The 16,576-nt window shown below is 41.3% G+C and overlaps 1 protein-coding gene across 1 annotated transcript; it reads right to left on the bottom strand.

Moving 5' to 3' along the window:
- Nucleotides 1-2,324: 2,324 nt before the first annotated feature.
- On the bottom strand, nucleotides 2,325-14,597 carry DMP1 (dentin matrix acidic phosphoprotein 1). Its single transcript, XM_062199171.1, has 6 exons — nucleotides 14,561-14,597; nucleotides 10,501-10,579; nucleotides 9,935-9,978; nucleotides 6,372-6,404; nucleotides 6,143-6,187; nucleotides 2,325-3,629 (listed from the first exon to the last, which is right to left on the bottom strand). The coding sequence occupies exons 2-6, from the start codon at nucleotides 10,556-10,558 to the stop codon at nucleotides 2,325-2,327; spliced, it is 1,485 nt and encodes a 494-aa protein (XP_062055155.1). The 5' UTR covers nucleotides 10,559-10,579; nucleotides 14,561-14,597.
- Nucleotides 14,598-16,576: the final 1,979 nt, after the last annotated feature.

A 16,576-nucleotide genomic window follows, 5' to 3' on the forward strand; every position in this document is an offset into this window, starting at 1 on the left:
GACATGTCTCTTCCTAAATGTTCAAATTTCCAGAGGGAAAACCACAATAGAACTCAGCCCACCATCACTGGTGTTCAGGCAGAGCCTTTGCAACACGCCTGTGTGGGCACTGCTGGTGTCTACCAGATTCTCCTTCCGTCCGGTGCTCATGCCGTCCAGTTCACCTATGGTGAGGTGGTGCATCTGAGGGGTTAGAAGCTGGCCACCTGTGCTTCAGGCATCCAGGAGGGTAGTTCTCCTCGGAGGGAGATGTGGGTTGGCAGGAACCTGTAGGTTAACTCTGGGGGAGCCAGAGAAGTAACGCAAACATCTGTAGAACCCAATGCAAATGAAGGGTTGGGCTCCATCAGAATACTCTGAGATCCTCATAAAAATACAGAAACCTGGGCCTCACTCCAGACCTCCTCAATCAGAATCTCAAGAGTGAGGATGAGAGATACACAAGGGGTCTTCAAACATTCTTGGAAAACGTACATTATGAAAAAGCATACATAGGTTTCAAATATTTTTGTACAAAATAAAGTTATCTTTTAATCCCATCTCCATGAACATTTGAAGGGCTCTTGTATGTGTGCTCATTCCTTTTTTTTTTTTTTTCTTTTTTTTAAGGAAACTACTTTACCTCAGCACTTCCACTTTACAAGTGTTTTTACCCACACTTCCACTAGGACACATCAGCATTCTTCTGCAAATTCATTCAGAGAATCAAGAAGTTTCTTAACCTTTACTCTGACTTCCCATCCTTCACAAGGTTCTGCACCCTCACAAGCTCAAAGCTGCATTCACTTGGGGAGATTTGGACATATGTGTATACACATAGACACACACACACACACACACACAAGCACTTCCAAAAGTTCATGGAAAACGGAAGTAAAAGATCAGTTTATTTCATTGTAAAACAAAGTTTTGAAATCCACACATAGCTTTTTCATAATGCACATTTTTCATGAAGCTTTGGAACACCCCTGTACGTCCTAACAATTAATACCACTAAAATAAATACACACATACTTTTCTGGGTATTATTGTCTTTATTACAAAACAAATATTCTATATTGAGGTAACATTTCCAATAATAATTGGCAAAAATCAATTGAATCTTATGTACAGAATTTTTCCAGGTGCAACACACACGAAGATCTCAGGGTACAGGTTTTCTAGCATTGCACATAAACTGATTTTAGGAAAAGGAAAGCTGAAAGTTCTCTATTTGAACAGGGATTTCATTCCCAAACTCTCCTCTACCCAACGCTCCATATCAATGGTCAGTGAGGTAAAGTTCATGAGAGTTCTACAAAAATCACTGAATAGCAGAAATAACTTTTAAAAAATTGTTCCTCCAAAACACCTCACCATGATGTAATTTGAAAGTACTTTCGCGAACTAAAAACCTAATCATATAGAATTAACTATTGCTTATCTCAAGGATAAATAGAGTTCTCCTGTCTTCCATAAGGAAATTTTATGCAACTGTCCAGTTCCAGTGTCTATTCTGCTGTGAAACCCACCCGAATTCCCCAGGCCAAAGTTGGTCACCTTCTTCTTCCCTCCTATGTATCAGGTCTGTGCCTCAGTTATTGCATTCACCACACTGGATTGTGATGAGGCTTCCCTCGTATGTGTCCCCCTTTAACGCCTCACTTGAGATATTTCCCAGTAAGCCCCTCAGAAGCAAGAAGCCTGGCTTCAGCTGCCTTACATCCCCAGCACCCAGCACAGGTCACAATATAAGGCTACTTCAAAAAGTGTGTGAACAATGGAACTCAAAGTTAAGTTTATTTGAGTGCAAAAGCATTTTGAAACCTATGCCCATAAAGGATCTTCAAAAAGCTCATGGAAACTGTTTTAAACTGATTTTTTTTTTAACTTTTATTTAATGAATATAAATTTCCAAAGTACAGCTTATGGGTTTTAAACTGATTTTTAAAAAAATGCTCAGATTTCAAGTGTTTTTGCATCAGAATTAACTTATCTCTGAATTCCATTATTTATAAACTTTTTGACGTACCCTGGTAAAAATCTCAGTAACTGTTCATCGGATTAATGAGTTATGAACTATTTCAGCTGTGAATTATTATGCACCTCTTTCCTTTCTTCCAGTCCCATTGAGGGTGTTGTGGTGTCATTTTCCGCATTGTTTAAACTTCTACGGGATAGTGACACTTAGTTACACAGTTACAAGTATCCTGTCCAGCATTCCTTTTAAAAAAGAAACGGTCTCTTCTGATTAAAACACCAATAAATTATAATTACAATTGTTTCCCTACTTGCAAGCCCCAAAGAGTCCTTTCTGTGAGAGCCACTCCTTGGGAAAGCTGAGGCTAGTAGCCATCTTGGCAGTCATTGTCATCTTGGTCGCCAATGGGCTTGTTGTGGTAAGTGTCAACTGTCAGTTTTCTGCTTTCCAGGTCCATGCTCCTGGCCTGGCCGTCTTCCTCACTGCTCGACGTGCTCTCAGTAGAGTTGCTGTCTTCTTTTGACTTGCTGTTTTCCTGAGAGTCACTGCCAGCCCCTTCATCAGATTGGCTGTCCTGCTCCGACTGACTCTCCTCGCTCGGGCTCTCAGCAGACTCGCTCTGGGACTGCAGGCCCTCCTGGCTGGAACTGTTCTCCTCCTCAGTGGTCTCAGGGCTCTCCTCTGAGGATTTCAGGCTCTCGTTGGAGTCGCTGTCGGCTTGCTCCTCTCTGGATTGGCTTTCTGAGCTGGAGGGGACGCTCAGGTTGTCCTCTTGGCTGGAGTCGCTGTCCTCCTCTGTGCTACTGGTGGTGGCATCTGGATTATCGCCCCTGGACTCACTCACCCCCTCTTCCTGAGACTCACTACTGCTTTCTTGAGACGGCAGGTCAGCCTCCTGACTGGACTCACTGCTGGGGTCTTGCTCATTGTTGCTGTCCTCCTGGGACTGAGTCTCCCTGCTGTCTTCCCTGGATCGGCTGAGGCCAGTATCTCTGGAGTCGGGGCTTTCTGTGGAGTCCTCAACTTCCTCCTGTGTGTTGCTGTCCTCAAGCTCATGCCTGTCATCCTCCTGGGAAATGCGGGACTTCCAGAAAAACCTCCGACGGGGATACTCCGCTGATCGGCTCTGCCCTGCATCTGGAGTGCTCGCTTGTTTGCTGTCCCCGTTTGATTCTTTTGATCTGACTCCAGCACTGCTTATTCTGGCCTTGACTCTCTCACTCATGATGCTGTCCGGATCATCACTCTGCATTCCTTCATCATCAAACTCAGAGCCATCGCCGTGGCTGCTGTCCCCGTCACTGCCGCCTCCCACCCAGTGCTCCTCACTCTCGCTGTCTGGTCTGCTGTAGACCACGCCCTCATGGTCAAGGTCCCTGCTGTCACTGGTGGTGTCCTGGGCACTGTCTTCCCTGGACTGTGTGTTGTCAGCAGAATCCTCCTCACTGCCTAGTTCAGAGTTTCCTCCTCCCTGTCTCTCCTTGGGCCCTGGGCCATTGTCTTCATCACCAAAGGTGTCATCTCCACTGTCGTCTTCATCATCTTCTTTATCACCGCCTTCCTTTCCTGCACTCATGGAGAAGCCACCAGCTGTTCTATAAAGATACTGGCCATCATCAGAGATCAGGGCCTCCTCTGAGTCAGTGGTGTCTCTGGAGTCCTTATTGACCTGGAGTTTGGGATTAACAGATGTAGTCAGTATTCCAGGAGCTGACATACAAGGAATCATCTAGTGTCTACATGGGCTCTCTTTGCTCCCTGTGTCCCTCCTCTAACCCAAGGTCAATTTCACTGCTCATTAACATCTCTGCCCAACCCTACACAGGAAAAAAAGAGGAGTCTAAACTCAAGCCATCCTGGTTTCTAAGGGCACAATTCACTCAATGTTGCAAAAATGGCCTCCAAAAGCTTTATAGAAATTCATACATGAAATAACTCATAGCATATGATTCTCTAAATAAAACCCTCAGAGAACTTTTTTGTGAATCAAAGACTTGATTTAAAATGTTTGGTTTAAAAGAGTTTTTAAGTGGCCAGCGTTGTGGCAGAGGGGGTTAAGCTGCTTCCTCTGACACTGGCATACCACACAGGCACTGGTGTAAGACCCAGCTGCTCCACTTCTAATCCAGTTCCCTGCTAATGAATCCAGAAAAGCAACAGAAAATGGCCAAAGTGATTGGGCCCCTGCGTCCGAGTGGGAGATCTGGATGAAGCTACAGGCTACTGGCTTTTGTCTGGCCCAACCCTGCCATTTTGGCCATTTGGGAAGTGAACCGGGGGTTGAAAGAGCTCTCTCACTCTTTCTTTCTGTGTCTCACCCTCTCTCTCTCTCTCTGTGGCTATGCCTTTCAAATAAATAAAAATAAATGAATCTGTAAAATAAATAAATAAAATTTTAAAAAGAGTTTTTAAAAAATATTAACTAGGGGCCAGCTTTGTGGTGTGGTAGGTAAAGCCTGTGGTGCTGGCATCCTATATGCGCTCTGGTTTAAGTCCTGGCTTCTCCACTTCTGATCAAGCTTCCCGCTAATGTGAATAGGAAAGCCGTGGAAGATGGTCCAAGTACTTGGGCCCCTGCACCCATGTAGGAGACTCAGAAGAAGTTCTTGGTTCCCAACTTTAGCTGGGCCCAATCCTGGCTGTTGTGGCCATTTGAGGAGTGAACCAGCAAATAGAAGATTTGTGTCTCCTTGTTTCTCTCTCTGTAACTTTGCTTTTCAAATAAATAAATCTTTTAAAAAAAAAAAGATAAGATGAAAGTCTTAGCTAAAGTGAGTAAAATACTATAGTAAAGTATACAAGGGTCTTCAGAAAGTTCATAGAAAATGCACATTATGAAAAAACTATGTATAGATTTCAAAATGTCTTATATCAAAATGATCTTATCGTTTAATCCCATTTTCCCGCAAACTTTTTGAGGCACCCTGGTATACCTCATGCGAATCATGATTATACTCCATTAACACTGGCAGAGAGGAGCCTGTCAAAGGCTCAGAAGTAGGCAACCAGTCTGAGCACCAAGGCAGCTTAGTTCTAGGTGTGATTCAGAGAGATTAACTTCCTGCATCAAACAGCTGTGTGGTCTGCATTCGTAAGGAAGGGTAAGGAGTCTTCATACATCATGCTCTAGAGAAACAAACTCTCTGCACCAATAGCCTACAACAGAGCATTGTCGCCAATTTTATTTTGATTTTTCTGCAAGTCCCTACTGATCAGTGTCTGAGTTTGCATCTGGGAGTACCCCTGTTGGCATCTCTCCCCAGTACTACGCTGCTGTGATAGAATTGAGCATGGGTTGAGCACCACATTAAGCACACAAGTCCTTCTCAAACAGAAATGGTTGCCCATCCTTAAGAGTTTAAAGAACTCTGAGGCAATAAATCACTAAGTCCCCAGAAAATAGCATTCCCCCAGTCCTATGCTTTTAAATTTCTAGAATGTTCCTCAGATGAACTTTTAGTAAATCAGAATAGTGTGCCTACTCTTCCAACTCTGGCTGAGAATGGAATGCAATGTGGGGCGAAGCTTCAGGGACAACCTGGTCCTGGAATCTCAAGAGTCCCTCACAGGATAGAGTTTGGTCCCAAAGGTAGGTCAGGAAAGAAAGTAATAACATTTCATCTTAGAAAAACGTTTTAAAACCAAAAATCAGTATTTTAACAAAAACACATTAAGTCTGCCTTTCTCACACCCAGGACCGATAGAGGAGCCTATTCTAAGGAGAGATCATCATGAAAGCAGCTCTTTTCCTTAAAACTTCCTCAGGGCTCTCCTGTCCTCTCCTTTAACAGGACTTGTGACACGGAGCAGATCTCCAGGCCCGGTAGGAACCTCATGTTAGCCAGAATATTTTTCCTTGCCTGATCAAAGCTATTCCAATTGTAAAAGACCATTTCAGTAGTGTGAGTGTGCGTGTGTGTGCGTGCCTGTGTACTTTAACTAGGAAGGACATTTAGGGTGACAGTGTTTATATTCTGGCCTCAGATGATAAAAATGGAATGAACAGCATGTCCAAATCTGAATTCTCCTCATTCATTTTTCCCTTCCTATTTCTTGGAACTATTTAGCCAGCATAACCAATGGTTAGAAAATATTATATTTAGAACTGTTGCCAGGTAATTTAATCTAACATCATTTCCTCCCATTCCTAAGGAGCCCGAAAAGAAAGACTCATTTAATTACCTGTTCCTCTGAGCTAACTTTACTTTCTTCTGATGACACACTGTCCTGAAAAGAAAAAAAAAATGAGGTTTATTTTTCCTTTTAGTATTGCCTCAGGAAAGAACACACTATGGTACATATCCATTGCTTGTGGTTTGGGTTTACTACTTTGAAAATGGCAAAAGCTGATGAAAGGCGTGTTGAAGTTACTTCATGAGATAATTATGACAGAAATAAATGAGATAGTTACCAGAGGTGGTGTTGGTGGTGGAGCCAAGGGATCCTGAAAAAAAGGAAATGAAATAAGTTACTCCTACACAGATGAGTTAGGTCATTGCAAATACTGAGAATAACTAGGGTTTTTTTTTTTTTTTAGTTTCTTGGTATATATTTTACATTTCCATGAGTAATGAAATTTTGTGGAAAGATAGCTGACAAATGAAGTCAAAATGACTAATGCAAAGATCTTGGAATATAAAATATCTGGAATAGTTTAATATTTCTGATATTTCAATTATCAAAAAAAGGACTTTTAGGGACTGGCACTGTGATGTAGTGGGTAAAGCCGCCACCTGAAGTTCCGGCATCCCATTGGGCACCTGTTCTAGTCCTGGATGCTCCACTTCTAGCTCTCTGGCCTGAGAAAAATGGAAGATGGCCCAAATCCTTGAGTCCCTGCACCCAGGTGGGAGACCCGGAATAAGCTCCTGGCTCCCGGCTTTAGATTGGCACAGCTCTGTCCATTGCAGCCATCTGGGGAGTGAACCAACAGATGGAAGACTTCTCTCTCTCTCTCTCTTTCTCTCTAGCTCTCTGTAACTCTGCCTTTCAAATAAATAAATAAATGTGGTTTTTTTAAAAAAGGAATTTATTTGCAATTGGCTGTTCACTCAACCTAGAGAAAATGTAAAATAGGAAAATTAGTATTGGAACTTAGAAACAAGAGTTAAGTTTCAGTTAACTTATTGGTTTGGGTTTTAGACTGAAAGCCAACTATCTTGGTGTTAACCCTAAAAATCATGCCTCATATCTTCAGGGCCAGTGCATCAGGTTAAGCCATTGCCTGCAACACAGCATCCCATATCAGAGCGTCAGTTTGAGTCCCAGCTATTCCACTTCTGATCTAGCTCCCTGATAATGTTCCTGGGAAAGCAGCAGAAGACAGCCCCAAGTGTTTGGGCTGCTTCCATACATGTAGGAGACCCAAATGGAGTTTCTGGCTCCTAGCTTTGGCCTGGCCCGCCCTGGCTGTTACAGCCATTTGTGAAGTGAACCAGAAGATGGAAGATCTATCTTTCATCTCTCCCTATCTCTCTGTAACTTGCCTTTCAAATAAACAAATCTGTAAAATACAATAAAATAAAAAATAAATAAAAATCATATCTTCAAGGAAACCCCTAAGTCCTCAATAAAATGGGGTATTATTTATGCCATGTGAATGTGAATGCAATTTGCTTCAGCTGTCTGATCTTTAGTTTCTTATTCATAAGCTAAGAAAATCAGCACCCAAAGTTGTTGTGAGGATGATATCAGATAAGGCCTCTGGGAACATTTGGAGGACTATTTTGTGTGATATACACTAAAGAAGAGTTCCATTCTGTAGACATCCACCTTGTACAATTCAGTAGTAGACAAAATTGAGTTGAGAAAGCCATTAAAGCTTTCTTGAGTCATCTATGAGCACTGACACTCAAAACAAACGTTGAATCTGAAATTTAACTACTATGGTTATAGTTCTAATTTATTTCACTTTCCCTAGACTCATAAATACTTTAGGAATTACCTGAGCAATTTAGGGTTCCCCTCCCCTCACCTCTTCTCCTCCTCCCCCTTGAGCATTGCAAGGTCCTGTGTGGAGCACCCAAGGTACAAGGGAGAGCAGGGAGGAGCTGCTGCCGGCAAGTCCTCAACATGTCTTTCAGCAGCGGTAGGCTGGGGATATTTTCTCAGAGTGAGGATCTGTAATCATATATGTCTTTGCCCTGTGATATTGCAGGCAAGCATCATGGCATACTTGACTCCAGTCAGTTATCATGCAGAATTAACAGGTGGCAGGGAGCAAGGCATTGGTGTTTTCCTCAGGCCACAGCTAGACTTGAGAACAGGTCATGTTTGTGGGTCTCTGGTTGAGTGAGAGGAGGATCTACAGTGGCTTCTCTTAAATTAACCAGACGGTGGATTTTTCTGATAGAAGTTCTTGAGAAACCCTGCAGTGTCTATTTCAACCTCAGGCAGAGCAGGAGCCCCCTCAGGCCTCTGAAATTACCTGGCCACCACCAAAAGCACTGGCCTCAAGCTCTAACACATGCAAAATGCAGTGGGAAACAAAGCAGTGAACAGGATTCTCTGACTTAGTGGAAGATTTAAGCTCGTACATCTAGTGCCAGTCTTGAGAACTGACTGACTTCCTATGCCTGGCTCCCCGAGAGGGACATACACACTGACTAAGAATATGGATCCTGGAGTCCAAGCGACATAAATTCAAAGTCTGGCTCTAAAATTTTTAACCATATATCCTAGACAGAGCAGGTTACTGTCCGTGCTTTAATTTCCTCATCTGTAAAGTGAGAGAAATATGACATCTAATTCACTAGGATCTTGTGCAGATAAGAAAGTATTAGTGCATGCAAAGCATTGATAACCATGCCTGGCAAAGATTTTGAGTTACTTAGGTTAATAACTATTGAATTGTTGGGAGTCAAAACTCAGTGTAGCTATCGCTCCAAAGACTACAGTATCCTCCCATTCTTCTATCTATTCTTGCCTCTAGTACTTGACCTCCTGCCTACCAGACACCTCATGTTAATAAATGTCTTGGCTTATTATGATCCATTCTTTTGCACTTCTATACACATCCATTATAAGAATAAAGCTGGGCCGGCGCCGCGGCTCAACAGGCTAATCCTCCGCCTTGCAGCGCCGGCACTCTGGGTTCTAGTCCTGGTCAGGGCACCGGATTCTGTCCCGGTTGCCCCTCTTCCAGGCCAGCTCTCTGCTGTGGCCAGGGAGTGCAGTGGAGGATGGCCCAAGTGCTTGGGCCCTGCACCCCATGGGAGACCAGGATAAGCACCTGGCTCCTGCCATCAGATCAGCGTGGTGCACCGGCCGCAGCGTGCCAACCGCGGCGGCCATTGGAGGGTGAACCAACGGCAAAAAGGAAGACCTTTCTCTCTGTCTCTCTCTCTCTCACTGTCCACTCTGCCTGTCAAAAAACAAACAAACAAAAAAGCTGGAAAAAAGCTTCCTCACCAAATTGTACTATTAAGCATTTCTTTCTTTTTTTGTTTGTTTGTTTTAAAGATTATTTATTTGAAAAGCAGAATTATACAGATAGACAGGGAGAGATAGAAAGATCTTCCTTCCATCCGCTGGTTCACTCCTGAAATGGCCACAACAGCTGGAACTGGGCCGATCTGAAGCCAGGAGCCAGGAGCCTCCTCTGGGTCCCCAAAGTGGGTACAGGTACCCAGTGAGTTGGGCCATCTTCCACCACTCTCCCAGGCACATCAGTAGGGAAGCTGGGCAGCCAGGACTCAAACCAGCACCCATATGGGATGCCATCATTGCAGGTGTTGGCTTTACTCACTATACTGCAATGCCAGCTCCAGCAATTTTTTCCTTATATGAACTAGTAATTGTCGCTCTGACTATTTATGACTCAGACTCTTAATGTACTCATTAAAGCCCTTAACAGTTTCAACACTTGCAATGGAGTCAGTTGGTTTTATATATATATATATATATATATATATATATATATATACATATATATATGTAGCTTCAAAATATTCCAAAAGTAATATTTCTACTCACCTTCCATTCTTCAGAGCTCTCAGTTTCAGTGTTTTGATATCTGGCTACCTAGAAAGCATAGTGCACAAGATCAACCCACAGAGAAATTCCCAAGACAGTAGTTATTAACACTTTCCATACTTAAGAGCAGTAGTAGTCAAATTTTAAGTTGCATCAGAATCACCTGGAGACCTTGTTAAACACAGATTACTATGGCTCATCCCTAGAGAGATTGGTTTGCTAGGACCTGAGAATTTGCATGTCTAACAAAGCCCTAGTTTTGATGTTGGCATTGCTGGTCTGGGACAACATTTTAAGAACCATTGCTTAGAGGGAAGAAAACGAACATCATAGATATATGAGGGGCAACTGAACAGAATCAGGAATAACCTGGATGATATTTTAAAGAAGTAGCCTCCTAGGGAAACTACTATTTTCATCTGAATGGGACATACACAGACACCTGAATAATAATAATAATAATAATAATAATAATAATAATAACTGAATAGTAATAATAAAAACAATAAAAACTGCAGTTTTGGGTGTAAAGCCCACCCCCTGCACATCCGTCCCTACCCTGATACTTACCGGGAGGGCACAGGCTAAGCCCCAAAGGAACATGAACAGGATGCTGGTCTTCATGGTCAGGTGTGATGCCTCTGCCTGCAATGAAGGATACAGGTGTTTTCCTCTTTGCTAAAGAAAGAAAGTAGCTTCACTCTTTTAACAGTTTCTTCCTATTAAAAAAATTCATCCAAATGTCCAAATAAAGTGTACTAATTCAATGGAGTGTGTCTCTATCATAAGAAGGATAAAGTACTGTTGCATACTAGAAAGTAGGTAGAGACAACTTGAAAACATGATGCTAAGTGAATGAAGTCAGACAAAATGCCACATCTGTATGATTCCCGTTATATGAAATGTCCTGGATAGGCGAATTTCTGGAGACAGACAGTAGATGAGTGGTTGCCCAGGGCTTGGGAAGATGAGGGGTTGGGAGCTGATAGTCAAGGGGAGGAAGATTTCTTTTGGAGGCTTTGAGAATGTTCTAAAATTGATTGTGGTGAAGGCTGTGCAACTCTGTGAACGTATTAAAACCCATTGAACTATACAGTTCACATGATAAAGATTTTTAATTAAAAAACTTCACTCCTCAGAGATGAATTGAAAACTTTTCAATAAGGAGATCCAAAAACACTTTTTTACTAACCTTATTTTAAAAAGCAGAGGGAAAAGTAAAGAAGAATAGAGAAATTTCTAGCCATTCACTTTCAAAATAATTATGCACCTTGACAGAGCAACTTAGGAAATTTATTCCCTCTAAAAATCTACACTTACTGACACTGTTGTTGGGTGGAGGTGGACATTTGTCTTCACACACACACGGGAGCGCATGTTTCTAAGTTACATTTATAACCCCATAATAATGTCTAGACAAAATAGATTGCTTTTGCTTTTTTTTCTTTCTTGATCTGCAAAGGTTACACTTTGACAGTCTTCCTATTACAGTTCCAGAAAGCTTTAACGGCTACTGTGAGACATTTACTCAGACATTATGCACAATTATGCTAAATTCTTTTAGGTGTCTTTCACAGCACTGGAGGATCTAGGGAAGATTAGAGGTTTGAAATACCCTTATGAATTGTGCTGACAGCAACCCATCAAGTCAAACTGTATTTTTCTGGAGGATGGTTTCATTTCACACTCAAGAACTGAAGACTTGGCAAACAATTTGTTCTGTATCCAAAGATAGATATAGACATACTAGCTGCTAATATTAAAAACATTGAAATACTTAAAGGAAAGCAATTTTCCCTTGTAGCTGCCCTAACATACTTGTTGAATCAACTTCCATGGACTTTTCAAGAAATCCTGCCAGCTTAATTCAGATTTCACTTTTGTTATTGTTGTTGTCAATGTTGATATAGTCTATTCTAGTAACAAGAGAGAAAGCTATCTTGGAAGACTGTAAAAATTTCCAGTGCTCAAATCCCATCAGCACTAAATTGGTTCACCTGGCAGAGGGCTAGGCTCATTTTTATATCATCTTAAGTGATTTTAACCCTTGAGGTAAGACATAAGAATATATCACTCAATATTATCTGACTATACTGAATAATATCTGAAACACTGGACTCAAGAAGTCAATTCATCTTATTTTTAAAACTTATTTAAGAAAATAATAGCAATTATAAGATAAGAAACTGAAAAGGTTCCTCATTTCTACTTTAATACAGACCAAATAGTCAAACAGAACCTCTCGTTTGACATTATCCACCTTTGGCATAGTTATTTTTAATTTGTATTACTTTCTTTGTTCTAATTCAACATGGCACATATTACTCCTTATATTTTGACATTATTTTAATTTCATTTTTAAAATTTCAGCCAATATCAATAGATATCAATTTTCTACAAACTCTTTGACATGCCTTTTTCTATCTTTTTGTATAAATAAATCAAAATGAAAGAAATATGACAAATGCAAGAAATGTAAGTTTGAAAAATCATAGGCTCTTTTTTCCTCTTGGAAAACAATTTATCATGTTAATTTGCTTGTTTTTTTCTTTGCATGGTTATCCTCAAGAATACTAATGAACATTATATTCATTCTTTAGCTTAGATAAATATGCATTGAAAATATGCAATATTCCATGCACTATTCCAGGTGCTGAGCAATGCACAATAATCATAATAAGCTGATCTGAAAAAAGTAAAATTACCCAGGATTCAGCTAACTAGACCCTACCAGAATGTGTTTTATTATTACTCTTTGGAATTTGGATATAGACACTAAATGGAATTTGGATGTAGACACTTACCAGGAATTCAAAGAACAAAGTAAATAAACCAATAAAACTTTCCAATCTTTCCTACTGAAATTGTCTGGAAGTTTAGTGTTGCATGCCTTCAACCACAAGAAATAACTAACCAAAAGTAATTGCTCCTGAAGAAGACAGATTGCTTGAGGTATTGCTGTTACACATGGAATCTTCTAGACCACGTGTAGAATGCATGGCCTGATCATAGATCCCTCTCTGTCTGGGATGACAGACTCTTCTACAAGGAAATGGAACAAATGAAGCAAATAAAAACACCCATATAAAAAGATAAGAATGTATGAGGGGACATTAAAGCCTTGTTGAAAGCCAGCGCTGTGGCAAAGCTGATAAAGCCACTACCTACAGTGCCAGTATCTCATATGGATGTTGGTTCAAGTCCCGGCTGCTCCACTTCTGATCCAGCTTCTTGCAAGTGTGCCTGGGAAAGCAGCAGACAGTGGCCCAATTCCTTGGGCCCCTACACCCACGTGGGAGACCTAGAAGAAGCTCCTGGCTCCTGGCTTTGGGTCAGCCCAGCTCTGGCCATTGCAGCCATCTGGAGTGAACCAGCAGATGGAAGACCTCTCTCTTTCTCTTTCTCTCTCTGCCTCTGCCTCTCTGTAACTCTGCCTTTCAAATAAATAAATAAATAAATCTTTAATAAAAAAGAAATCTTCTTGGAAAATGTGCATTATGTTTTAATTTCATTGTTCCACAAGCTTTTACAAGTACCCTTAAGGAAATTAAAAGTTTTGACATTTATCTGTTGTTTTTTCAAAAATACACACTTTCCATGAACTTTTTGCAGGGCCCTCATATGCAGTTATGTCTTCTATATCAAAAAGTGTTTGCAATGTCAATTATGGAGCGACTGTTTGGTGTAGCAATAAAGCCAATGCTTGGGATATGCACATCTTATATTTCAGTGTCTGGGTTCAGGTCTCACCTCTGCTTCCCATTCAGCTTCCTGCCAATGCACACGCTGGGAGGCAGCAGGTGATGGCTCTGGTACCTGAGTCCCTGTCACCCACACTGGAGACTCAGCTTGAGTTCTGGGCTTCTAACTTCAGCCAGGTGCAGCCCTGGCTGTTGCAGTCTTTTGGAGAGTGAACCAACAAATGGGAGATCTGTCTGTCTATTTTCGATGTTCTTCTCTCTCCCTATCTACCTTTCAAAATAAAGAAAAGTACTTTTCAGTAGGTCAGTTATATTTAGCACTCATTGAATTCTGACTGTATGCTATGTATCAAGCTAACACGAATATGCAGCTAAACAATACAACATCATAGTTATCACTCCTTTGCTTTATTTCAGTGGTTTTAGCATCATATTTCAGTTACTTATTCAGTTCATAATAAAAACTTATTGATAATCTCTAAATAAATAATATTAAGTTTATTTTAATTCAAAAGACTATATTTTGAAAGTCCTACTAGTCTACTTTAAATACTTTCACAATATTCTCATATTCATGAAACCTAAATGTGTTTTATTTGCTTTGCTAATTAAAGCTAAACTTCAAAATGACTCTTCAATCTGCGTCCTGTTTGACAAACTTTTCCTCTCAGAAGAACTGTAAAGAGATCTAATTAAAGTATTTCCAGGAACACACCTGGCTCTGTTGATATAACATATCATTTTAATATCATTATTTATGGTGACATTAACAATAGACACAAAATAGGAATCATTTGTACCCAAAGTACAGCTCTCCTCCATCCTCCACGTAGCATAATGCCTCTCACATCTATACATACTTAACATCTTCTACACAGCACAGCAAAAGTCACTTTTAAAAAATTAAATGATGAAAATGTCTTACCCTCTTTTGTTAAAAAGTCTCAAAAATCAGGTTGGAGCTCTCACTGCAGAAATCTCAATGAAGCCACTCTCGTGTTGATATTCTGAACACTTCTCTGATGGTTCAGGAATTTAAACTCTGCTGCAGCTTTGAAGAGCCAATCAGCCTCCGGCTGGGTGTGACTGACATCACAAGGTGTCACCGGGACCCCAGTACACCCACACTTCCTCCAGCTGGCAGAGGAAGATTTTCCCTAAAAAGCTCTTGTGGTTCCCAAATGACTAGACTAGTTTCGATTAAATTGAAGATCTTCCTAAAGCTTTATTTTGATTTCTAAATATATGTCATTCACATCCATGCAGGCTTATGAACATTATAAACAATGACAATGTCTTCCACCCACTGACAGATCCTTGCAGACCCAAGGATGGGAAAAGAGGAGTCAGGGGAGGATGGAGGGTTTCCTGTTAATGTACGCTTCCAGGTAGTATACAAAGGAGACTACTAAAATGCTAGTTTTTCTTAAATTGTTGGTTTGAGATTGTGGGCTTTTATTCCTTCTCTTTTCCTGGTATAATAACTCACCTCTTTTCTTCCTCCCTCCCCATCCCCATGTACACATGATGCCCCCAATTCATACTAATCTAATAAAGTATCCGCTTACACTTTTCTATAGTGATTAGAAATGCTAAAGCATCTTCCTTAAGAAATTGTTTTTAACATTGGTTAACATCGGTTGCCATATTTTGGTGACTCTCTGAAACGAGAATTAGCACATGGAGAATACTAGTTGGGTAGCATCCATTTGCAAGAGACTCTGTGCTGTCACTGAGAATGTAATGACATGGATAAAGGGATGTTTACCAGAACGCTTTGCAGGGAGTGTTCGGAAGACCACTGCACGGAAGTGGAAGTGGGTTTGGCGCCACCCCAGGAGCATGCTCATGTAACAATAGGGTGCTGCTGAACCAACATTGCTGGAATATAAGCATCTGGACTTGAATTTCCTCAAGAGTAGGGATGTTTGCTTTGTTAACTGCTGTATACCCAGTGCCTTGTTACCTAGGGCAGTTCTTGAGCCATAATAAGCACTCAATAAATACTTTTTAAGTGACCAAATATTTTGGTTGGAGAATGACTCAGATCATCAGCTTGCCTGCAGTGCCCACGTGACTCCTTCTTTTTTGACAGTGCTATGATTTTTGGAAATTTACCTGATGCTCCTAACAACCTGCATCTAGAAAATCAGGGTGCCTAGCTTTACCTGGGAAACCAGTGTTTCTCAGAGTGAACTGCCACATGGGACAAAGGGACAGAAATGAGGACAGAAGAGCCAATTTTCATATAGGGTTGACTGGAAGGTCAGAGTTCATATGGGGAAACTTTAAATTTCCTGTGCCCTGTTCTGGCTCTGAATTACACTTCCTGGTGGGTTCATGGGTCTTCACTGAGGTCTGTCCTAAAGGAACCTTATAATCAAATGACACAGGGATTCTAACAAGAGATGGGCAGAGCATGTTAATGGACATTGTTTTAAATTCTCTCCAAACCCTACCAAAAAGAATGGGGTGGCGGGGGCAGGGGGAATTATATAACAAATTATAAACAGTGCACAAGGAGGCCAACACTGTGGTGCAGTGGGTTAACGCCCTGGCCTGAAGTGCCAGCATCCTGTATAGGCACTGGTTCAAGACCCGGCTACTCCACTTCCAATCCAGCTCTCTGCTGTGGCCTGGGAAAGCAGTGGAAGATGGACCAAGTCCTTGGCCCCTGCACCTGCGTGGGAGACTCAGAAGAAGCTCCTGGCTTCTGGCTTCAGATCAGTGCACTCTGGCCGTTGCAGCCATTTGGGGAGTGAACCATCGGATGGAAGACCGACCTCTTTCTCTCTCTCTCTCTCTCTCTCTCTCTCTCTCTCTCTCTCTCTCTCTCTCTTTCTGCCTCTCCTCTTTCTGTGTAACTCTGACTTTCAAATAAATAAATAAATATTTTAAAAAATAATAAATAGTGCACAATATTTACAACAAAACTAGCTGT

This window comes from Lepus europaeus, chromosome 8, assembly GCF_033115175.1.
Source record: "Lepus europaeus isolate LE1 chromosome 8, mLepTim1.pri, whole genome shotgun sequence".
Taxonomy (NCBI): domain Eukaryota; kingdom Metazoa; phylum Chordata; class Mammalia; order Lagomorpha; family Leporidae; genus Lepus; species Lepus europaeus.

Excerpts from the sequence above, each read along its gene's own strand:
- DMP1 (XM_062199171.1), bottom strand. The coding sequence starts at position 10,558 with ATGAAGACCAGCATCCTGTTCATGTTCCTTTGGGGCTTAGCCTGTGCC. Across the intron at positions 6,405-9,934 it reads AGAGCTCTGAAGAATGGAAG|GATCCCTTGGCTCCACCACC; the intron begins GTGAGTAGAAAT and ends CCTTTTTTTCAG. Across the intron at positions 6,188-6,371 it reads CACCACCAACACCACCTCTG|GACAGTGTGTCATCAGAAGA; the intron begins GTAACTATCTCA and ends TTTTCTTTTCAG.